Source organism: Pseudonaja textilis, chromosome Z, assembly GCF_049901715.1.
Source record: "Pseudonaja textilis isolate UNSWEBS1 chromosome Z, rPseTex1.2, whole genome shotgun sequence".
Taxonomy (NCBI): Eukaryota; Metazoa; Chordata; class Lepidosauria; order Squamata; family Elapidae; genus Pseudonaja; species Pseudonaja textilis.
Window position 1 is genome coordinate 77983468 of NC_142008.1, and position 25483 is coordinate 78008950.

Here is a 25483-nt window from a genome sequence, read left to right on the forward strand (position 1 = left end):
TGCTTATATATTTGGGTCAGGATTATTTGGTACAGACCCGTAGTCATAACAACAAACAACAAATTATTTCAAAAGTTCATTTCCTGAAAAACTTTTGATTATTGTTATAGAACCTTCGAAGTGACAAATACAATTTCAGAGTAACTGTATTATGTAGGAATCTTCAGAAATACAAAGTTAAATTTTAATAACTGTAATGTTTTTAGTTACATAATATTTCTGGCATGCTGCATCAGTTCAAGATGGCCAAAAATGTTTTGCTGCTGATTTTTATTTGTACTCAGTGTCTGATACATCTCACTGCAGTCGCCGACAATAGTCAGTTAGCATTGGTAGATTCTAGTAGCCTCAACACTGTTTTTCCATTGTGACAATGTCCTGGTGAAAACTTTTAGTGTGTTTTTGTCACTGATTGAAACTACATTTTCAGGAACCAAGTCCCAGTAAATGCAGAAAATGAATCTTCAGTGATATGTTGCACTTGATGGTCTTGTATGGTATAAGAAGTATGTCAACCAGCTGAATGATTTTGTGCTAAGAAAATTCTTAGCAACATCCTTGAATGCTTTCCTGACAATTTTCTCTGGCCCTAGTAACAGATCTTCAAACCATTTGTCATTGATGTCATATCTGATTTGTGGACCAACAAAATACCTTCCTTAATCCTGGCATCAGTTACTCTTGGAAACCTGGGCTCAATTAACGAAAACCTTCACTGTTCTTATACACAAAACTTTTCATCAGTCTGAGTTTCGTGTAAAGAAAAGGAAAAATATTTTTGTCAGGTCAATAAGTGGTTCATATGCTACATTTTCTGTCCTGGAACCAAATTCCTTCTTAGTAATTTCTTTTTAATGTAATGTGACTCTCTTGCATGTCTATCTGTTCATGTAAGTAGCAACAGTACATGGTATATCTGAGCGGCATCCCAAGCAGCAGAGCTACTACTTTTAGATCATAACAGATATTCATTGTACTTGGCATATTGCACATACTTCAACAACCATTCCATGTTTTTGTATGTTTCTTTCATGAATGCAGCATAGCTAACAGATACTGAAAGGTGTATACTGCCATTGTATAAAAACTGAAGACTTTATACATGGTATGTGATAAGTTAAATTAAAGGTTATGTTTGTGATTAGCAGCCAAAAATCTATACACCCCAAATTGTTCAGAAAGCAAAATATTTGTGGTCTGGTATAATTAATATCATGAAATCCTGCACTCTTGTCTTCCTGCAGGGCATGGATGTTGAAGTCATTCAGTATGAAAAGTGGTGATTTGACATTAGCTAAGGGATAATGTTGAGCAGGTATATAGGCAACAATTCCACTGAGCAGCAGTAAATTTTCCAACTTGTCTTTGCTGCTTTATTTAACATATTTGTATTTAACATACAGGTATAAGTTTTCTTTCACCACAACCTCAGACACAGAGATCCTGGTTATAAGGAAATTTTCTCTCAAGATCACTGCCGCATACCCCCAATCTTAGTATTCAAATTGCTGAAGGACCTGAATACCTAAAGAGCAATCCCAAGAGAGCAATATTACGCTCATCCATAAGATTACCCTCATCTACCAGGTCTGCAGATTTATGTATTATCAGGCTGTGAATTAACAAATTCATATTTTATACAGTTGTGTGTATCAATACAGCTTGAAGTTGGGATCACCAGCGATCCAATCATAGTGACATTCAACATCACTCTCACTATGTTTCTCTGAGTGCACTCATTCTCCTAACGGGGACCTCAACACTGGTTATGGGCCCAGGCCATACGAGGCTCAGATAACTGAGAGTTAGTGTGAATACACAGTACCATATACAGACAGCTGTTTATTGTTTAATTGTGGGTTACTGTCCTAGTAAAGATGGCAAAAGACCCATCAACAAGTCTGTTGAGGTAATTCCCCGTTAGGAGAATGAGCGCACACAGGGAGACATAATGAGAGTAGTGTAGAATAACACACACACAGCACACAGCTACACTGTATAGTAAAATGTAGGTTTTTACTCCCAATAAATGTTTAAGCAAAGTCCAAACAAGCAATCCAAGCCATTTACAGTTAAAGCAGTCAGTTTTCAGTCTAGGGATAATCCAAATAACAAAGTCCAGTATCAAAAACAGTTCAGTAACAGACTTACATCAACTCCAAGAATAACAGTCAATAGGGACAGCAACATTCTACAGAACAGAACAGAACAAACCAGGTTTTAGGCTCAATCTTATGGCCATTTGAGGAACCACACCCAATTACCATTTTAACATTTGCTTAAAGAGACAGTATTAAAATGCCAATTGTGGTTTATATATTTTCCAACACAACTAACTGTTAGGTGCCTTACATTCCTAACATTCTCCCCTTTGAGTAGGACAATATACACAACCTTACATTCTAAGTCCATAATCCTCACAGCAAGCCTTATGCTTTACAGAGCCTTGGGCTTTTGTAAAATGATCTGTGATGTTATTTTCTGACATACAGTATTCCAGCTTAATCGTCTTTCCACACATTGTCTCACATTTAAATATCTTAAATCTGTGTGTTTTCTTCTTGTCTTTACAGCAATATTTGAAGCCATCTGTATTGCTGATTGGTTGTCTTTATAAACAACAATAGAATCTGTTACATCAATTCCCATATCAATTAATAGTTGCTTATAACAAACTAAATCTGTACATAATAAAGATAAACATGAGAATTCAGTCTTTGTTGTTGACAAACTTAAATGTTTCTGTTGAATAGACCTCCATCCAATCAATACCTTTCCTAATAATACTACAGTACCTGATGTAGATTTACGTGTATTTATGTCTGTAGCGAAACTTGCATCGGCATATGCAGTTAAACTAAGTTCATCTTTAGGCTCCAAATACAATGCATAATGCATTGTTTGTTTCAGATATCTTAACACACCCTTAGCAGCTTGCTAGCGCCTTTCATTTGGCTCAGTATTAAACCTCGCTAATTGGTTAACGCAGTATGCTATATCTGGCCTTGACCAATTACTAAGGTAAGCTACCAATTAAAGATTGATAAATATCTTTATCAAAAACAGGACTTTGCACATGACTGTGGCTAAACTCCTGGCTCATTGGTGTTTTAGCCAGTTTACAAAGTTCCATTTTAAAATTCTTTAGTAATTGATTAATTTTTATCTGCCTGCGAGATTTTGTATCCTCTCCTAGTTCTATCTATCTTTAAGCCAAGATACTGTTTAATTTCACCTACCCTTTTTATCTTAAATTTCTTCTCTAACAGTGATATTATACTAGTAGCTTCTTGTTCAGTTTTGGTGATTAATGCTATGCCATCAGTAAACAATGGCAATAATGAAATTACACTATTACTTTCCCTTTTGAACAAACATGGATCAGCCATGCCAGCTACAAAACCTATCTTAGTTAATTCCTTAACTATACACTGGTTCCACTCATATCCTGATTGCTTTAAGCCATAAAGAGTCTTTTTCAATCTACAGCAATCAGTTGTATTATCATTTTTGATACCTAAAGGTTTCTTTAAATATATAGTGTGTTGTATCAGTGCATGCAGATATGCCGTCTCTACATCTAAATGATTTATAATGTATTTCTCCTTAGCTGCCTACACTAATGCTGCTTGTAATGTTGTAGCCTTCAGACTAGGCACAAACACCTCATCATAGTCATTTGCTGTCTGATTGAACCCTTGTGCTACTAACCTGGCTTTATGGGTAACATCCCAGCCACACTTGTCTTCAGTTTATAAATCCATTTACATCCTATGGCATGTTTACCAGATGGTAACTTAACATTTTCGTATACGTCCAACTTTTTTAATGATTCCAGTTCCTTATCCATTGCTTCCTGACAAGCAGACTGATCCTTAGCAGGATACAGTTTTAGTTCATTATAGTTATTTGGAACTGTATTCACTTGGCATAAAATACCAGCCTGATATCTATCAGGTGGTCGTGTTACTTGGGTTGAACGTCTTGGTAATACGGGGCTAACTGATGGATTCATCTGTGCTACCTGCTCCTGTTCTCCTACCTCCTCCTGTGCCTGTTCTCCTACTTCCTCCTGTTCTTCCTCTTTAATGGCTATTTGTGGTTTATTATTTCATCTTTAGGACTATTTGGGTGTCAATAATAACATCATCGCTGGATTCCTGTTCCAGTTTATCCCACCCAATGTGCTAAGAATTTTTGCACTAGCGCTACAATAAACATGAGCTGTGCCTTGATCCCAGAATCTAAATGATCTATGGTTGGCTTCATAACCTACAAAAAATAATTTCCTAGCTCTATGTTGCCCTTCCAGTCTTACTTATGAGGGAATATGCACCCATGCTGGAGCTCCAAATGTGTGTAGGTAATTTAAATTTAGTTTTCTGCCATGCCAACGAGTGAATGGCAATTTTCCAGTTTTTGTGTTAACTACATTGTTTAACACATGGTTACTACACATTATGGCTTCACCCACAGTGTTTCAGGCAAACCTGAATCAGATAACATAGTGCGAGCCATGGCTTGTAATGTTTTCCCTCTTAGTTCTACAAACGAGTTACGTTGTGGTCTGTAAGGTGCAGAACTTTTATGCTTGACACCAGCCAATTTCAGCATTGTTTGGAATCTCTTGTTAATAAACTCAGTCCCGTTATCAGTAACTAAAGTAATCAGTTTACTCCTCATTTTTCTCTCAGCAAATCTTAGCCAGTTAAAGAAATGTTGGAATGTTTCTGTTTTGTTTTTCATGAGATAGCAGAAACCGTACCATGAGTAATGGTCCATTAAACTCAAAGCATAGCAGGCACCTCCCAAACTGGGTTTCTTAGGACCAATTATGTCAGCAAAAACAACCTCTAGAGGTTCTTTGGTCTTAAACCCATTCAGTGTTTACTGAAGTAACCTTGCTTTTCTCCTGATTACAGGCATTACAGTTTAAGTACTTACTACAGGGTTTTAATTTTACTCCCTCTGATAATTCAACAGTTTGTTTGAGAATTTTGAAATTAATGTACCCCAGACGTCTATGTAGTAAATGTATACATTCATCATGTGGCTTAACATTGTTATAAACTGAGTTAGCCATCTTCAACTGGTCATCATGTATAACATATAAATCATTCTCTAAAGTAGCAGTAACACTTTTACCCTCTTTCTCTATTATACAGTTATCTCCCCTAAAAGTTACTACATAACCAATATTAACTAAAGCCCTTACTGATAACAAATTAAATTTCAGTTTAGGTACATATAACATAGTTAAATGTTCATTTACACAAGAACAATATGCAGTACCTTCACCAGATGCTTTCATCTTCCATCCATTTGCCAATGATACATGTTGCTTACTCGTAGACATCTTTATAAACCTCTCTCTATCTATAGTAATGCACTGCAATGCTCCACTATCAACTACCCACAAATTATGTTTTACAGTTGAATTGCTAGACATAGCTAGATTAACATTCTTCTTAGCCTTCTGGTGATTACCAGTATTCTGTCATTTTCCCTTCTTACAGAATCTAGCTATATGTCCCCTAGCACCACAAGAAAAACATTTCCTAACAATATAGGCAGTTGAACACAAATCCTCTTCTTGTGGTTGTTTTTCCCTCAGTTAGAGAGTAAAAATGTTACTGCTACTTTAGAGAATGATTTATATGTGATACATGATGACCAGTTGCAGATGGCTAACTGGGTTTATAACAATGTTAAGCCACATGGCGAATGTATACATTTACTGCATAGAGGTCTGGGGCACATTAATTTTAAAATGCTGAAACAAACTGTTGAGTTGTCAGAGGGAGTAAAATTAAAACCTTGTAGCAAGTATTTAAACTGTAATGCCTGTAGTCAGGAGAAAGCAAGGTTATTCCAACAAACAGACTGAATGGGTTTAAGATCAAAGAACTTTTAGAGGTTGTTTTTGCTGACATAATTGGTCCTAAGAAACCCAGTTTGGGAGGTGCCTGCTATGTTTTGAGCATAATGGACCATTAGTCACGGTATGGTTTCTGCTATTTAATGAAAATCAAAACAGAAACGTTCCAACATTTCTTTAATTGGCTAAGGTTTGCAGAAGGAAAAATGAAATGTAAGGTAATTACTTTAGTTACAGACAACAGGACTGAGTTTATTAACAATAGATTCCAAATGATGTTGAAATTGGCTGGTATCGAGCATAAGCATTCTGCACCTTACAGGCCACAACATGACTTGTTTATGGAATGAAGGGGGGCAATGTCACAAGCCATGGTCGCACTATGTTATCTGATTCAGATTTGCTTGAAACACTGTGGGGCGAGGCTATAATGTGTAGCAACCGTGTGTTAAACAATGTGGTGAACACAACAATTGGAGAATTGCCATTCACTCGTTGGCATGGCAGAAAACCAAATTTAAGTTATCTACACACATTGGGAGCTCCAGCATGGGTGCATATTCCCACACAAGTAAGACTTAAAGGGCAACATAGAGCCAGGAAATTATTTTTCATAGGTTACGAGGCCAACCATAGATCATTTAGATTCTGGGATCAAGGCACATTTAATATTTACTGCAGCACTAGTGCTAAATTTCTTGAGCATGTTGGGTGGCATAAACTAGAACAAGAATCCAACAATGATGTTGTTATCAACATCCAAATAGTCCCTAATGATGAGGTAGTTAAACCATCAATTGCCATTAAAGAGGAAGAACAGGCACAAGAGGAGGTATAGAACAGGAGCAGGTGGAACAGAAGAGTCCACCAGTAAACCCTGAGTTGCCTAGACGTTCAACCCATGTAATACGACCACCAGATAGATATCAGGCAAGTATAGTATGCCAAGTAAATACAGTTCCTACTAACTGTAATGACCTGGAACTGTATCCTGCTAAGGATCAGGCTGCTTGGCAGGAAGCAATGGATAAGGAACTGAAATCTTTACAAAGTTTGGAAATATATGGAAATGCCAGGTTACCACCAGGTAAGTATGCCATAGGGTGTAGGTGGATTTATAAAATTAAGACAGGTGTGGATGGGACTGTTACCCATAAAGCCAGGTTAGTAGCACAGGGGTTTGATCAGTCAGCCAATGACTACAATGAGGTGTTTGCACCTAGTCTGAAGGCAGTTACCACATTACGAGCAGCATTAGTGTGGGCAGCTAAAAAAAATAAATACACAATAAACCATTTAGATGTGGAGACGGCATATCTTTATGCACCGTTGCAACATATATATATATTTTAAAAAGCCTTTAGGTATAACAACTGATAATAATACTGATTGCTGGAGATTAAAAAAGAGTCTTTATGGCTTAAAGCAATCAGGCTATGAATGGAACCAGTGCATAATGAAGGAATTAACTAAGATAGGTTTTGTAGCTGGAATGGCTGATCCATGTTTATTCAAAAAAGTGATGGTGTAGTTTCATTGTTGCTATTGTTTACTGATGACATAGCATTAATCACTAAGACTGAGCAAGAAGCTACTGAGATTATTTCACTGTTAGAGAAGAAATTTAAAATGAAACATTTAGGAGAGATTAAACAGTGTCTTGGTTTAAAAATAGATAAAACTAGGTGATGATATAAAATCTCACAGGCAGATAAAACTAACCAGTTACTAAAGCATTTTAAAATGGAACTTCATAAACTGGCTAAAACATCAATGAGCCAGGAGTTTAGCCACAGTGATGTGCAAAGTCCTGTTTTTGATAAAGATATTTATCAATCTTTAATTGGTAGCTTACCTTAGTAATTGGTCAAGGCCAGATATATAGGGTCAATCAATTAGCGAGGCTTAATACTGAGCCAACTGAAAGGCACTAGCAAGCTGCTAAGCTGGGGTTGAGGTATCTTAAACAAACAATGCATGATGCATTATATTTAGAGCCTAAGAATGAACTAAGTTTAACTGCATATGCTGATGCAAGTTTTGCTACAGATGTACCTACGTGTAAATCAACATCAGGTACTGTAGTATTATTAGGAAAGGTGTTAATTGGATGGCGGTCTATTCGAGAAAAACATCTAAGCTTATCAACAATGGAGGCTGAATTCTCATGTTTGTCGCTATTATGTACGGATTTAGTTTGTTATAAACAACTATTGATTGATATGGGAATTAATGTAAAGGAACCTATTGTTTTGTATGAAGACAACCAATCAGCAATTCAGATGGCTTCCAATCTCTCCGTAAAAACAAGATCTAAGATATCTAAATGTGAGACAATGTGTTCAAAGTAAAATGATTATACTGGAGTACTGCATGTCAGAGAATAACATTGCAGATCATTTTACGAAAGCCCAAGGCGCACTGTAAAACATAAGGCTTGCTGTGAAGAATATGGACTTAAACTGTAAAGCTTTATATATTGTTCTACACAAAGGGGAGAATGTTAGAAATGATAGTCACCTAGCAGTTGGGTTGGAGATATATTAACCAGGTTAATAATTTAATACTGTATCTTTAAGAGACTGCTGTAATTGTGATTGGCTGAGGTTCCTCCAACGGCCATAAGATGGCCCCAAAACCTGGTTTCTTTCTCCTTGTATTTCCTGTTTTGCCGCATTGCCTGATCGTCATTCTGCTCAGATTGCTGTGAGTTTTGCAACTGTTAGCAAACTCCATTTACTGAACTTTATTTATGATACTTGACTTCATTTTTTGATTATCCCTGGACTGATACTAACTGCTTTGACTGTGTATGATTTGAACTGTTTGTTGGACTTCGTTTACCCAATTACTGGAAGTAAAACCTACTTTTTACTATTCAGTGTATCTGTATGTTGGTTGTATGTTATTCAGCATCACTCTCACTACATTTCCCTGAGTGCACTCTTTCTCCTAACGGGGAATAACCTCAACACAGTCACTTCTTAAAAATCTCCAGTAATGAAGGACCTGCAACTTCTGAGGGCAAGCTGTTCCACTGGTTAATTGTCCTCACTGTTAGGAAGTTCCTTCTTACTTCCAGGTTGCTTCTCTCCTTGATTAGTTTCCATCCACTGTTTCTTGTCTTGCCTTCTGATGCTTTGGAAAATAAATTGACCCAGTCCTCTTTGTGGCAGCCTCTGAAATACTGGAATACTGCTATCATGTCTCCCCCACCCCACCCCAGTCCTTCTTTTCTCTAGGCTAGCCGAATCCTGCAACTATTCTTCATATATTTTAATCTCTTTAATCTTCTTAGTTGCTTTTCTTTGCACTTTTCCCAAAGTCTCAACATCTTTTTTGTAATGTTGTGACCAAAACTGGATGCAGTATTCCAGGTGCGGTATTACTAAAGCTTTATAAAGTGGACTTCCTTGGTTTTTTTTTTTTTTGAAGATGTGTCACTTTTCATCCAAGAAGCTTCTTCAGCTCTGATTTAATGACTCTCTAAAAGAATGCAAATAACCAGCTGTCTGCAAGGAATACAAATCCTTCCATTCCCTACCATCCAGTCAGAGCTGAAGAGGCTCTGGTTCTTCTGGTCCTTCTGGTTGAGAAGGAAACATTTTCAAAGAAAAAACAAGAAAGCCCAATTGCCTCCTGAAAAAGCACCTTTGGTACAATCATGATCTGGATGACTGAGAATCTCCATAGATTTTAGCTATGAACTTTGGGATTATCACTATTTGTGGGCTTATGAACAAATTTTCCAGAAAAATTGAGGACTGTACGAACCATTTCCAGTTCAGTTTGAGATGCAGACAACACAGACTCATGCCCAAGAGCCTGTGCCTGTCTTCAACAGTGAAGGGATATAGGGCAGAAAACATCCTTCAACCAAGAAGGCTCCATACCTATTTTCACTACTCAGGTGACCCTGAGGATACAGATAAACCTCCAAGTGGCCTTAACGACTCTCTAAAAGAATGCAAATAACCAAGTGTCTGCAAGGAGTATAAATCTTTCCATTTCCCACCACCCAATCAGAGCTGAAAAAGTTTCTTGGTTGAGAAGGAAACGTCTTCAAAGAAAAACCAAGAAACCCAGTTGCCTCCTGAAAAAGCACCTTTGGGACAACCACAACCTTGATGACTTTGTTTGTGGAAAGCTAACAAAGAAGTTTGGCTTACCATAGGGAGTGTATTGGCTCCAACTTTTTAAAAATATTTACACCAATTATCAGCCATTCCCTGAAGGTAGAAACAACTATATGTATGTTGATTATCAAGCAGTGGTAATACAGATGAACACTATACAGAAGCCTGATGATGGCAGATGAGATTCTGCCAAAACGTTGCTACAACTTTGAAAGCACAACTATAATGATGTGGGAAAATACCCAAGCAAAGCTGAATACCATTTATACACACACACACACACACACACACACACACACACACACACATATACATATACTTACAACAATTCATTTAGTGACTGTTCAAAGTTACATTACTGAAAACAGTGACTTATGACCATTTTTCTTACTTATGACCTTTGCAGCATCCCCATGGTCACATGATTTACATTTGTATGCTTGACAACTGACTCATATTTATGACAGTTGCTGTGTCTTGGGGTCATATGTTCATCTTTTGGCAACCTGACAAGCAAAGTCAATGGGGACACCAGATTCACTTAACAACCGTGTTACTAATTTAACAGCTGCAGTGATTCACTTAACAAATGTGGTGAGAAAAGTCATAAAATTTGGCAAAACTCACAATTTCTCCCTCAACAACATAAATTTTGGGCTCAATTGTGGTCGCAAGTTGAGGACTATCTGTATATAATTTTGCTGTAACCCTTGAGTCACCATTCTGCAATTATATTCTCTATCTCTCAGTTTGGTGGACCTCAAAGACCCAGCAGGAAAAAAAAAGATTGAGAGTTAAATCAAGGATTCTTAGCACCTTGACCTTAATTGTGATTTGATTTATTTTTAGGTTTCATCTTGTGAGAAATGTCGCTGTGAAGCCAATGGTGAAGTAGTGTGCACTGTGTCTGCTTGTCCTCAGACTGATTGCGTAGACCCTGTATATGAACCAGATCAATGTTGCCCCATCTGCAAAAATGGTAGGTAACAGATGCAAATTTTTGTGCTTAAGCACTTCAGCCCCAAACCCATTGTTTCATGCAGTCATTAGCTGCATAATTACATTCCAAAAACATGTTTTGTCTGCACATGATCTAGAAGTATAAAGCTGTACAAATGTAGCATAATTAAAATATGCCATATTCTTAGTGTAAAATGTTTAAAGCAAGAATTGCTTCAGAATAATCTAGGGAAATTAATGATGGAAAAAAGAAAGAGACATGTAGAAGAACATGCCTGTCTAAAACAAAGAATATACATTTTGTGGCATGTCTGACTTGATTTTTAATTCATGCATCTAATAGTAGATTATTGATTTAATAGATTGTGTTAAGTATATATTGCATGTCTTTCTAGTTTAAAGTGTTCAGTTGAATATAAAACCTGGATAAGCTATCTGTGCTAATTCATTTAAGTTTCCCTTATTATCTTCCAATATTTTCAATTTTATTTTATCTATTTTATTTTTGCTTCAGTTAATCTGTATTTCATAATACCGTATAAGATGCTCTGAAATATAAGACACACCTAGCTTTTGCGGAGGAAAACAAGAAAAAAAAATCTGCCTCTGCATACCAGCAATTTGCCTCTTTGCAAGCAAACAGCAAACAGCCTGGTCAGCTTCAGTACAGCCTGATTAGCACAAGCAGCTGATTGTTGGTTGGATCGGCCTTCCGATGATCAGATGTTTCAAGCTTCAGGGATTGCCATCACTATTGCCACCTCCGCATGTCCTATTTTCAACTTCCACATCCCATTTTCAGCCCCCACGTGCCCCATTTTCTGCCTGTCTCAATCCCCGCCGCCTGGAACAGGCCAAAAATGGAGTGCATGGAGGCTGAAAATGGGGCATGTGGAGGCTGAAAACGGGATGAGAAGGCCGAAAATGGGGCGCGTGGAGGTGGCAATAGTGATGGCAATCCCTGAAGCCTGAAACAGCTGATCGTCAGGAGGCTGATCCAACCAACAATCAGCTGCTTGTGCTAATCAGGCTGTGCTGAAGCTGATGAGGCTGTTTGCTGTTTGCTGCAAGGAGGCAAATTACTGGGAGGCAGAGGCCAAAGGGTGGGGGCCATGGGTGGGTGGGGCTTCAGCAACATTCGCTGTATAAGATGCACAGACATTTCTACCCAGTTTTGGAGGGAGTGCGTCTAACACACTGAAAAATATGGTAACTACTTTTTTTATTACAGGTACTCCTCAATTTACAGTCATAATTGAACCCAAAATTTCCATTGCTAAACAAGACAATTGTTAAGCGAATTTTGCCCCATTTTACAATTTATTTATTTTTTTGGCATAGTTAACGGAATCATCTCAATTAATAAGTTAGCAACACAGTTGTTAAGTGAATCAGGCTTCCCCACTGACCTTGCTTGTCAGAAAATGACAAAAGGTGATCACATGACCCTGAGTGCTATAACCATCATAAATATATGATGGTTGCCAGGCATCCAAATTTGATCAGATGTTCTTTTCCTGTTCCAAAGGTTTTTTCAAGGCTTTAACAAATCTTTTTTGTAAGTCCAGTAAAGAGTCATTGTTCTGGTCACTGTTTTGGCTTATCATTTGTATTTCTATTTTAACTGTCATCTCTGTCTTATAATCCATTTTTTTCCTTTTCTAATATTTCATCTTTATGTTCTAGTTTTTCAGTATCAAATAAGGCTTGTTTCAATGTAATGGTATGTGGATATCACCTTGAATATGACAAGGGATACTTCCCAAGGAATAATTAGATAAGAAGGGGCATAACCCACAGCTGCACAGTAGGCAAAGAAACCTCCTTAACTTTTCAGGTTGTAGAAGAAACAGCAGGAGATTTGTATTATCAGACTTGCAAGATTCTATTAGTGTATCCTTAAAAGTAGAATTGGCTCATCTGGTCATGTTTGCTTACCTGGGAAACATTCAGTTGCTTATCCGGTAGATCTTTTAAGATATTCTTTTTGCACATCAGTCATTTTTAAAAATATATTTTGGGCATAGTCTATCCATAGAAGCAGAGAACATTGCTGACAGCGCAGCTGCTATTTCCTGTCCCCATTCTTCATTTATCTCCTGGAGCATTTCAGCTGTCATATCCTTTCTGTCATTTTGTCGCAATGCTGACCAAAGGCAAAAGGCAAGGCTGTCTCTTTTTTCTTTTATGCCTAGAATCTTTAGTCTTCTGTTGTATCCAATTTCTGGAATCATAAAGTCTTGATTTTCTCTTATGATTTATTTAGAGTAGACAAAGAATTTAGTCCCCACGAAGAAGCTATTTATTCTTTCTAAAATCTTACGCCAAAAATTTTAATATTCCAAAATTGTCTGGTCCCTTAATTTGTTCATAATTTTCTTGAATTATGAAGGTTTGAGGCTGTAACAACAGAGTCAGGTAGGGCATTCCAGATGTTGACCACTCTGTTGCTGAAGATGTATTTTCTGCAGTTGAGTTTAGAGTGGTTTACCCTGAGTTTGTATTGGTTGAGTCTCTTTGGAAGGAACATCCAGCAACAAGTAGACAACCTTCCATTTCCTTCTTATCAGCAGATACTCCATGGGAATTATTTCTTGCTGTTTCTTGTTCATACCCAGATCATCATCTCCACTCATTCAGAGATCTGCTAGCTGGTCATTTTCATTAAATAGTAAATATATAAATCTTAATCTTTTTTCACATGGTCCTTTCAGATGTTTGAGAAGTATTAAAATATCCTCCCTATCTTCTTTTCTCAAGACTAAAAATGCTTAATCTTTATTTATAGGACTATTTATTTATTGGATACACAATTAACAAAACATTAAATTAAAAAAATCAAAAATGTAAACTAAGAAATAAATAAATTACATTATATTTTATACATCCAATAGTCACATTTAGTAATGAATACATTATAATTCTATGCATAGTATATTATTATAAAATATTACAAAATCTGCCATTATAACACATATTGCTACTTCCTTTAGAAAATACTGCCCTTTCCAAAACATTATCACACATGACCAAGAACTATTCCTTTATATCTTCTAGTATCAGATTTCCAATTTTTCAATGCGATTCTTCTAACTATTCCCTGCCACACTTGACAATAGCTATAATGCTTGATTAACAAATTCCAAAGTTTTAGTATGTGATGTTAAAATCTTTAATATTTAAAGATTTCCCCATAAATCTGCTTTATTCATTAACATATTGATGGAACAGTGGTGAGAATGCAGTATTGCAGGCTAATTCTGCTGACTGCCAGGAGTTTGATTTTGACTGCACAAAGCTTGACTCAGTCTTCCATCCTTTCGAGATAGGTAAAATGAGGATCCAGATTGTTGGAGGTAATATGCTGATTCTTAAACTGCTTAGCGAGCTTGGTAAAGCACTATGAAGGGATATATAGTATAAATTTGTTATTGCTATTATCCCCAAAAGAAATCAAATAATCACATGACCAATATCATAAGAATCAATGAGTTCTAAACAGTTTACACCTCCCAGAAATAAAATCTGATATCTATCCTTTCACATATGTATCTGGGGAGTCCAGTACACCCTAAATACATTTTATTTGTCAGCTTAATTGTAGATTTGCTGCTATCATTTTAACATTTTAAGGTTGTTTTTAAGGTCTTTATTGGAGATTCCAGTAAATGTTTAAGAGATCCCAGGAATATCCACTTTAAAAACATTTTTTAACTTTCTAATTCTGTTAAGGGTTGCTGTCAGAAATAATGAAATGGGTAGTTGTTTAAAATGATTTGTAAAATAGCAACTTTTGGGGGGAGAGGTGAACAATGTGCATATGAAGCTTTTTACCCTTAAGGCAGGGGTGGGATTCTACTGCCTCTATCCGGTTCTGTAGAACCCATTGTTAACTTTCTAAGCAGTTCAGAAAACCTATAGTTAGAAGCAATCTCCTTTTGGTTTTTTTCCACCCTTATTACATTCTTGCCAGAATGCATAGACTTCCTGTCTCTGGAGCTTGTGAGGCTTGGCTTTCTTAAAGGGGAAGGGTTGTTTTAAGATTTTTACACTGCTGTTGGTAGGAAATACTTCCCTGGACAATTAGCACTTTGAAGAAATAATTGAATAATGAAGCAAAGCTTTTAGTGACAGGGAACCAAGATGAGTGACATTCAGCAAGGCTGCTTGGCTAGTGAGAAGGATTGACATTCAAACGTGAGTTTACATATTCTTTCTGAGTTTTGGTTTAAAACTGGTTTTTGGTGAAGGTTAATTCTGTGCTTGGTGAAGTGTAATCCTGTGTTTATTGATGGGATAATTTTCCCTATTCAGCTTCAACGAGCAACAGTTACTGTAGTGATTTAATTATTTGTATTGTGTTTGAATTTTTTCTTGCCTTCTTCTATTTGGGGAGTGGGGTCTTCCTTCACTGCTTTAATACTATCTGGCACTGTCCTTTTGGGGTATACTTCCAAGAGGCAGGATGCAAGCTTGGCACGGATTTTTTTTACTGCCTTTCTGGGGGCATGTGATCTTTCCTTAAATCTGGATGATTTCCTTAGGATATCTTGTGAAGTGAGTGAAACCAGCTGGTAATTTTAAGTGGTGCAAATGGATCTAAGGATTGCTTTTCCTGGGTCTGCTTTTTCTAGAGAGCTTAAATGACCTCTCTGCTAAAGGGTTTCACTTTATGAGCAAGAGTTGGCTGCTTATAGTTATCACTACATTTTAAATATTTTCATTCCTCAAGGTGCTCGGCTACACTGCCTGATTTGTAATTGCAGCTTGTAGGTATTTTTAATCTAATGATTGGTATTTAGGGCAGCTTTTTGCAAGCAAAGAAGCTTTTTGTATTTTTGTACAGGTAATCCTTGACATACAACATTTCATTTAGTGACCATTTAAAGTGACAATGGCACTGAAAAAAGTGACTTATGACTGTTTTTCATACTTACAACCATTGCAGCATCCCCACTGTCATGCCAGGCCAGGCAAAGGGAAGCACCCCTTAATGTGAGTGATGTTGAGTTGGCCACGTCACATGTCCACAAGCCACACTCACCAACTAAGCCATGCCCACAGAACTGGTTGTTTAAAAAACTGAATCCCACCCCTGCAGGCTATCAATAACTTTATCTGATATTTTAGTCAAGTGAGTAATGCTTTTTGAGTTAGTGATTTGGAGAATAGTTCTAGATAAGAGTCATAATATTTGACACTGACAGTCTGCAATGTGAAGTGTCTGTTCAAAAGGATGAATACCCCTTATTTAGAATTCTAGAAAGGAATAATGAGTATAAAATATTTCTTATGGAATATTACTATTATACAACAGCATGAAAAGAAATTAGTATAAATTGTTACATATTTTCCAGTATTTGTAAACTGAACAAAATATATAAATGTCATTTTGAAAAATTATTCATATATACGTGTGATTGTGTATGAATGTATATATACACATACATACACACAAAGTATATAGAAGTGGTAGGTTTTATTTTAAAAATGGATACAATATTCATATTTATTATAAAACTCAATCATGCAGCTGGTCATTGACCAAATATATAAAATAAAAAGAAATTCAGCAGATTTCTGAATCATGGCTTCATAAAACTAGCAGTTTCTCTAAAATCAACAAGATGTTTAAGCAATTGTACTTATTACTTTTTGATTATTTCAGGATTTTAAAGCATTACAGGTAGGGGTGGGATTCAAAATTTTTAACAGCCAGTTCTGTGGGCATGGCTTAGTTGGTGGGCATGGCTTGGTGGTCATGTTATTGGCTGGGCGTGGCCAACTCAATATCACTCACATTGAGGCACGCATCTCCTTGCCTTGCCTTTCGTGGCTGTGGGGATGCTGCAACAGTCGTATAGGTGAAAAATGGTTATAAGTCACTTTTTTCAGTGCCATTGTAACTTTGAATGGCCACTCCACACAAGCAAAGTACCAGGAAAGGAGGAAAAAAAACCTCCAGAGAGGTCCCTGAGACAGGAAGTCTAGTCCTGCCAAGAATGTAATAAGGGTTAATGGAGAGGCAGTTTCTGTAAGCAACACCAGAATGTTTCCTTCCTGCCTTCCTTACAGGATTAGGCCATTAATTCCTTCTAACAACCAGTTCTCCGAACTGTTTAGAATGTTAACAACCGGTTCTAGTGAATAGTGAGAACCTGTAGAATCCCACCCCTGATTACAGGCTCCATGTAATTTGAAAAATTGTTCACAACAAGAGCATCGTTCTTGATCATATTTCATATTGTGAATCTATTAAACTAAGCTTTGGCAAGATTAGGATTTGGAGGATATTTCTGGAATAAATTAAAACCTCACAAAGAGCCTTAGTTACTGTGTAACTAACTTTTGGTAATGAAGAAATTATTCAATATATATTGAGCCAACTGGGGTAACTGGGGAAACAAGATTAAATAGCTATATATTGTTCTTCACATTCTCTTCTTCTCTTCGATATTTTATGATTTCTTGCATTTCTTCTTAAGTATAGTTGATCTTAGTTTTTGCAGTTTGTCCTCTGTCATGGGCATCTAATATACCAGGAGTAATCATCACTGAACTTTTATCAGCTGAGAGTTAGAAAGATAGCAATCAATTTTGTGAAAACTACATTAGCTGAGAATATGGTGGGAAATGTGAGATTTTTTTTTACAGAGAAAGTGAAATTATACATAGTTTCACTTAGACCTTCTGAGAATATCCTCTTCTCTGTAGTTATTTTCACTATGAAAAAATGACTTTGCAGTCATTTTTTGAAATTAATTTTTAAAAGCTTGCTTGTGAGTTAGTTATTTAGAAAGGAATGTACATATATAGCACATATTAAACACCAAGGACAACATTGAAAGGATACCTCAATCTATAACATTAAATCATGGCTTATTTTTTGTTTTAATACATAATACATAGGATGCCTTATTTTTCCATTTTTCTTACAAATGTAGAACATAATGTAAAAAAATGCTCTTGCAGTAAATTAAATAAATTTTGACTGTTCCATTAAACTTTACCCAAATTATGATACTTCTAACTTATGTTTGATAGAAAATTTTAATTTTACTGTTAAAAATAGTGAAGTATAGATTACTTGCCTTTAATCAGAAAATCATAGTGGGTTTTTGAAAAAAGTTGCTATGGATTCTCATGAGAATACCTTATTTAGAAGACTAATTTAAGTTTGTATCAAAACTACCAAATGTACATTTATAGACATTTATTACTATTGTTTGTTTTTCAAATACAGCCACATGCAAGGAAACAATATTTTACATAGCATCCAGTTTGCATTTTTTATTCTGTAAATATAAAAAAAATATAGCAGAAACTATTCACTTATTCTGCACATGTGAAAATGTTTAAAATCTAACCAGTTGTTTAAACATCAGAATTACCCTTATTTTAAGCAGATGTGTTTAGAGCTGACTTATGTATGGGGAAACATGGTGTACAACATGGCATACAATTCTAAGATGAGAGACAGAGTGAGGACTACAATGATTGGAGGATGAATCTTTTCACTATTTGAACTCTTGTTTCACCCACTAAAGGAATTTTCAGACTCTCAAATTCCCAGATTGATTTTGGCCTGCCAAAATATCACTGGTTTGGATATATGTACCCTATTATAAAGTAAAAATCTCACATTTCTGTTCAAAATTTCCAAATGTGAGATATTTTTGTTGGTAAGAATGCTTAAAGTTGCTGCAAGTTTATTACCAGTGAAATGGATACACAGCAGTTTTCATTTATTTCACTGGAGAGAAAAAGATTCAGTGAAAGGTTTCCCCTTTCATTCCATCAAGAAACTGAAAATTGGAAGATGGATGAATGTGGAGGTCAGCTGGGTAAGTGCTTCCAAAGGGTCATTAGGGCCTGACATAATTCCCAGGACCCTGGAAGTTGTACATTCTTAGAAGGGCTTTTGCATCGTAAATATTACTGCTGTCTGGAAAAGATAGAATTCTGTTATCTTCCACCAGACCAAACATTTCATTCTGTTTTAAGGGATTGCTTCTTTCTTGATAGTTGGTATATGTGTCCAATCACAACATGTCAACGAAACTTTATTTATTGTGAATAAATAGGGTATAATTAGTTTTTTTTTAAATATCATGGAATTATAGATATATCATAAAGTTATTTTATTTTATAACATGTCATTCCTCAGGAAAAATATCAACTCTAAAAGTGTGTAAAATTTTAAATTCTATATTTATTAAGATGTTTATTTAGGTATGATTAGCACTTTTTAATGTAACCCATTTTCCATAGTCTTTCAGAGTCAGGTTTTCTTAATATGAAAGAACACTTAACTACTTTTCATCTTGATACTTACATTTTAGTAGTTAAAATGCACCATAATTTCCCTTCAAACCTTTCATAGCTATCTTTCATTTGGAGCTATTTCAAATGCAGCTGACATTTATTTTCTAATTTTGATCAATGTGTCAACTTGCAAAGCATCCCTGAACTGCTCTCGAGTTGCCATCCTCATTTACACTGAGACCACATACCCCTGATCTGCCAGGTACTGGAAAAACCTCTGGTGGCAGACCTGTACATCAAGCTGTCAAAATGTGAATTTCACCATGAACGACTAGATTACCTGGGGTATTGAGTGTCAAATGAGGGCATAGAGATGGACCCAGCCAAAGTACAAGCCATCCTAGACTGGCAACCCCCTTGCACCCACAGACAACTAAAAAGTTTCCTAGGATTTGCAAACTTTTACAAGCAATTCATCCTTTCCTTCGTGAGAATTGCTAAACCCATGACAGAACTTCTCAACACAGAAAGCCCAGGGGCAAAGCCCTGCCCAGGGCAATCCCTGCAGTGGGATCTAAACTGCCAAAAGGCATTCAAAACACTAAAAGGACTTTTTGCAAAGAAACTGGTGCTGAAGCATCTGGACCCTGAACAACCCTTCATCATCCAAACAGATGCCAGCAATGTGGCAGTGGAAGCAGTGCTACTCCAAAGAAATAGCCAAGGAAAATTACAGCCCTGTGCCTACACCTCCTGTAAACTCACAGACACAGAGATGATGGGCTGCATGGGAAAAATAAGCTTTTGCGGTAAGATGGGCACTACTACCCTGCCACCACCTACTGAAAGGCGGGGGGAAACTGTTTGCAGTCTGGATTGACCATAAAAATCTAGAGGCCTTTAGGACCCAATATTTCAGCCAATTCAACTTCATGCTGAAGCACATCTCCGGGGAAAGGAATTTCCTAGCTGATGCCCTCTCCCGCATGTCCCAGTACAAATGCGAAGGGGAGAAGGTAGTAGACTCCATCATCCCCCCATACCAAACAGCAGCCCAAGTGACCACCAGATGACAATACCACAAGTGAGACCGACCCGCAAGCGATCTAACCACAAAACTCAAAACAAACTGTTGGCAGACCCCTGGTTCTGTGACAACCAGCACATCTTGACAAGAAGAGACGACCTAGTATGGAAGGGGATGAAACTCTACGTTCTAGAGTCCCTATGCACCTTAATCCTTCAACAAAGCCACAATGTCAAATCGGCAGGCCACTTGGGTTCGTAAAGACTTTACACTTAGTGCAGAGGCAATTCTGATGGCCTGACATGAAAAGAAATGTGGACAGTTATGTGAAAAGCTGTACCATCTCTGTCACTATGAAAAAATGGCCAGGAAAAACCCCTGGACTGCTGTAACCGGTGGCAGAGCCAATGGGGCCATGGGAGGAAATCGCAATGGATTTTATTGTGGAGTGGCCAAAGAGCGGGGGGAATACGGTAATCTGTGTGGTGATTGACTTATTCTCTAAGGAGGCGCACTTCATATCCTGCAGCGGACTACCCTCAGACCACCAGTTAGCCAAATTGTTCCTGAAACATATCTGCACCTGCACTGAGTACCATCTGCATTGAGTACCACGAAGAATCATCTCAGAGGAATCCAGTTCACGGCTAAGTTCTGGAGGGAGTTCCAGTGGTCTATTAGGCTATCCCAGGGCCTTAGCTCAGCTTTTCATATAGGCTACCAATGGGTGGGGTGGTGGAACATTTGAACAAGCTACAGTAGAGAAGTACCTGAGGTGTTATGTGAACCATCAGCAGTCCGATTGGGAAGACCTCTTGCCTTTCGCCAAGGTCGTGTACAATAATCCTGTTCATAGTAGTATGAGGCTATATCCATTCAAAATAGTGAGTGGCTTGGACTTTGCCCCAATGCCAGAATACCCAAAGGATCCCTCCTCCTCAATTAGCTTGACAAACTGGCTGTCGACGCTAAAAGCAGTATGGAAAAATGTCAAGAAGGCGCTAGCTAGGGCTGTGCAGACCTATAAGAAACAGGCAAACAAACACCAAGCCCCACAATGACCATTCCAGCTTGGGGGGAAAAGTCTACCTTTCTACAAAATGCTTGAGGTTAAAACTCCTCAGTAAGAAACTGGAACGCAAGTTCATGGGGCCATTCTCCATGTAGTGAAGATTATCAGCCTAGTGATGGTGCAATTAAAATTGCCCTGATAGCTAAGATACACCCATTATTCCATAACAACTTCTTAAAGCCCATGGTCAGATCAACCCTGAGACCACTACCCCACAAGCCCCTGGACCCAGTGGTCATACGGGGGCAAACCCATTATGAGGTGCAACGAATCCTTAACTTGAGGTGGACAGGAGACACCTCCACTATTTAATCAAGTGGAAGAGTTATCCCTTATCAGAGGCATCTTGGGTAAAGAGTAGAAACATCCAAGCTGAATGCCTCATAGCTAAATTACATGCAGACAATCCAAACAAGCCTGGAGGAGGGGAATCACAACCCTAAAATCTATATCTGTATTCAAATTGTTTTTGCTTTGTACAGGTCACCTTCAGAAAGTGAGGGGAGCAGAATGTCAACTCGCAAAGCATCCCTGAACTGTTCTCGAGTTTCCATAGAAAAGGGGGATGGGAAAGTGAACCGCTGCTGCCTTAAGGAGCTGATATCTCAGTCAAAACAGGGCACATTCCACCCAAATCTCCAAGGCCGTCTCCATGGTAACACAAAGTGGCTAGAGGGAGGGACTTTTACAACCCTCAAAATTGCTTCGTTTTTGAATGTGACTGATGACACATATTGGGGGGAGGGGAAACAGGGTCAGAGGCAAAGCATGAATTCACTGAGGTCAGAGTTGGCTCCACCTGCCCCTTCTGGCATGAAGCTCCTAATAAATAACTGGATTTCTTTTGAAGCTTGGCTTGAGATTCATGATTTAATTAGGGCATCTATCGGAACCCTGACACAATATTTTTATTTCCTTATTGTCAGCTAAATCTTATTTTTTACTTAATTTTAGAGGTAATTTAACTATACAAATAAATAGTCACTATAATTGGATTCTTTCAGTTTGGAAACCATAATCATGCCATATGTATTATCCTTATATACCGTATTTCTCCAACAATATGACCCCTCCAGTAGGAAGGCCCAGCATTGCTTTGTATGCATGCAGTGAAATTAAGTCCTGCCCCCAAGATTGTGTTGCGATCTTCTATAAAAAGTCCCTAATTCTAAAAAACATCCAAGTTATCCAGGAGCTTGCTATTCCTGAGACCATTGTCTGTGAACTGTCCTTAAATATCACATTTCAGTTCTTACTATGTTACAGAGCTCCTGATTATGACATCGAACATGCAAACAAGCTAAATACACTACTAACATGGGCAGCATCTTGCCTACATGCTTCTATCTTTCTTGGTGACTTCAATCTACCTCATATTAACTGGACCCTTAACGAATGTACAACTGAACCCACACATGCAACCTTCTACAGTGCAGTAACAAATCTTGGACTAGAACAATTAGTAACCAACAACACTAGACTTAACAACTGCCTCGATCTCATCTTCTGCAATAGTTTGAATTCAATTTACAGAATACAAATTAAAGAACCCTTTTCCAACAATGACCACAACATGATTGACTTTTGTCTCAACATACGTCCACACAAATCATCACAATGATGGAATCTCCAATTATAATTTCAAAAAAGGCAACTATGATCTTATAAACAATGATCTCTCATCCCCTGATTGGCAATTTCTATTCACTGGATGCAATACTGTAGAAGACCATTACAACATATTTTTACTTGAAGTCAAAAGAGTCGTCAAACTATATGTACCAATAACAATTCCCCAAACCAGAAAAAAACAAATTACCCATAACAATAAGGAAGCTTCAATCCAAAAAGAAATCACTTTGGCAGAAAAACAAATCTGATCACATTGCCAACCTCAAAAGCGGATACAAAAATTTATGCCACCAGATAAAGACTGAATGCACCAATTATCACATTAAACAAGAGGAAAACCTTCTACACACCAATTCCACCCACGCTTTCTACAATTTTGTAAACAACAAACTAAAAGACCCAAGGTCCATCCCACCCCTGAAAAGACCTAATGGTAAAGACTGCAATGATGACACCATTAAAGCCAACCTCTTTAACGCATTCTTTGGCTCAGTATTTGTGAACAGCAGTGGATCATGCCCAGTATTTCCTAGTTGAACCTCAGACAACTACAAAGGAGTGGGCAAACTTTTTGGCTCAGGGGCCTCATTGACTTTTAAAATTTGACAGACGGGCCACCACCTGGTGTCGAAATGTCTGTCACTACAAGTCAAAATAAAATGAATGCAATCATTCAATCATTCACATCAAACCTTAATTCTGTACCAATTTTCGGCGGGCCGGATTAAAAAGACCAAAGGGGCCGGATGTGGCCCCCAGGCCATAGTTTGCCCACCCCTGATGTAATACATATCAATTTTACAGAAGACAATGTTGAAAAAGCACTACGCAATCTAAAACCATCTCTATCTATTGGACCAGACGGAATATGTGCCTACTTCTTAAAAAAGCTATCCACTGCCATAGTCGAACCTCTAAGCATAATCTTCGAAAAATCTTTCAGGACTAGCTCCTTGCCAAAACTATGGTCACATGCCATGGTCATCCCCATCTTCAAAAAGGGAGACCCCAACCCGGTTGAAAATTACAGACCAATCTCTTTATGCTGCGTCACTGGTAAAATCATGGAATCAATTATTAACCAATCCATCATCCTCCACTTAGAAACAAACAAGCTACTCTCTAATAAACAATTTGGTTTCAGGAAAAAAAAAACTACTATGTAATCTGCAACTCTTACACTGCAAAAACACCTGGACTACACAACTCGATCAGGGCAAAGCAATAGACGCAATCTACATAGATTTCTGTAAAGCCTTTGATTCAGTGGTACATGACAAACTACTCCTAAAACTAAAATCTTATGGTATCTCTGGACACCTGCATAACTGGATAGAAGCATTCCTGTCAAACAGACAACAAATGGCAAAAATTGGGAGCGTCCTATCAAATTATGTACCTGTCAATAGTCGTGTCCCTGGACCAACTTGGACCAACTCTTTTCATACTCTCCATAAATGACCTCTGTGATCATATCAGGAACGACTGCGTTCTCTTCATTGATGATGTAAAGCTATTCAACACCGCAGACAATACTGCTACCCTTCAAAAAGATCTTGACTATGTATCAGAATGGTCAAACAAATGGCAACTTCAAATCTTAACAAATAAATGCTTTGTCTTACATATTGGCAAAAAAAATCAGAAAATAAAATACAGGCTGAATAGTCAAGACCTTGTTGATGATCCAAACTCTGTCAAGGATCTTGGAGTACTCATCTCTAATGATCTAAGTGCTAGAGCCCACTAACTACATAGCCAAAAAGGCATTAAGAGTTGTTAACCTAATCTTACGTAGCTTTTTCTCTGGTAATATTACACTACTAACTAATACATATCATAGCATACAAAATATTTGCTAGCCCAATATTCGAATACAGCTCAACATCAACCCATATTACGTATCTCATATTAACACAGTTGAGAAAGTCCAGAAATATTTCACAAGAAGAGTTCTCCATTCCTCTACTCATTGGAGAATACCTTATGCCACCAGACTTGAAATTCTAGACCTAGAAAACCTAGAACTACGCCACCTTTGGTCTGATCTAAGTATAGTATATAAAATCATACATTGCAATGTCCTACTTGTCAATGAATACTTCAACTTCAACCATAACAATACAAGAGCAAACAATAGATACAAACTCAAGGTTAATTGCACCAAACTTGATTGTAGGAAATATGACTTCAGCAACAGAATGGTCAGTATCTGGAATACTCTACCTGACTCTGTGGTTTCTTTCCCAAACCCCAAAAACTTTAACCTTAGACTGTCTACTATTGACCTCATCCCTTTCCTAAGAGGTCCATAGGGGGCATGCATAAGCGCACCAAAGTGCCTACCATCCCTGTCCTATTGTTTCTTTCTTTTTTTTTCTTATATGTATCCATATGTTCATTACTATGTTTTTACATGTACCTATTATCTTGTAAGCAATCGACAAACCAAATAAATAAAAATAAATACATAAATAAAGTTGAGTAACATCAAGATACTAATGATATCTCAA

The 25483-nt window shown here is 37.4% G+C and overlaps 1 protein-coding gene across 7 annotated transcripts in view; it reads left to right on the forward strand.

The window, feature by feature from the left end:
• VWC2 (von Willebrand factor C domain containing 2) overlaps positions 1-25483 on the forward strand; it is a 97774-nt gene that overhangs the window by 21667 nt on the left and 50624 nt on the right. For 6 of the 7 annotated variants that reach the window (XR_015740298.1, XR_015740299.1, XR_015740297.1 and 3 more), the window contains one exon: positions 10864-10993. Coding sequence is in view for 3 of the 7 variants with exons in the window: in XM_026702182.2 (XP_026557967.1) it covers positions 10864-10993 (130 nt within the window). In the remaining 4 variants the exon portion in view is untranslated. Of the gene's footprint in view, positions 1-10863; positions 10994-13001; positions 13127-25483 lie in introns of those variants that run through there. The other variant, XM_087917490.1, reaches the window with a different exon arrangement.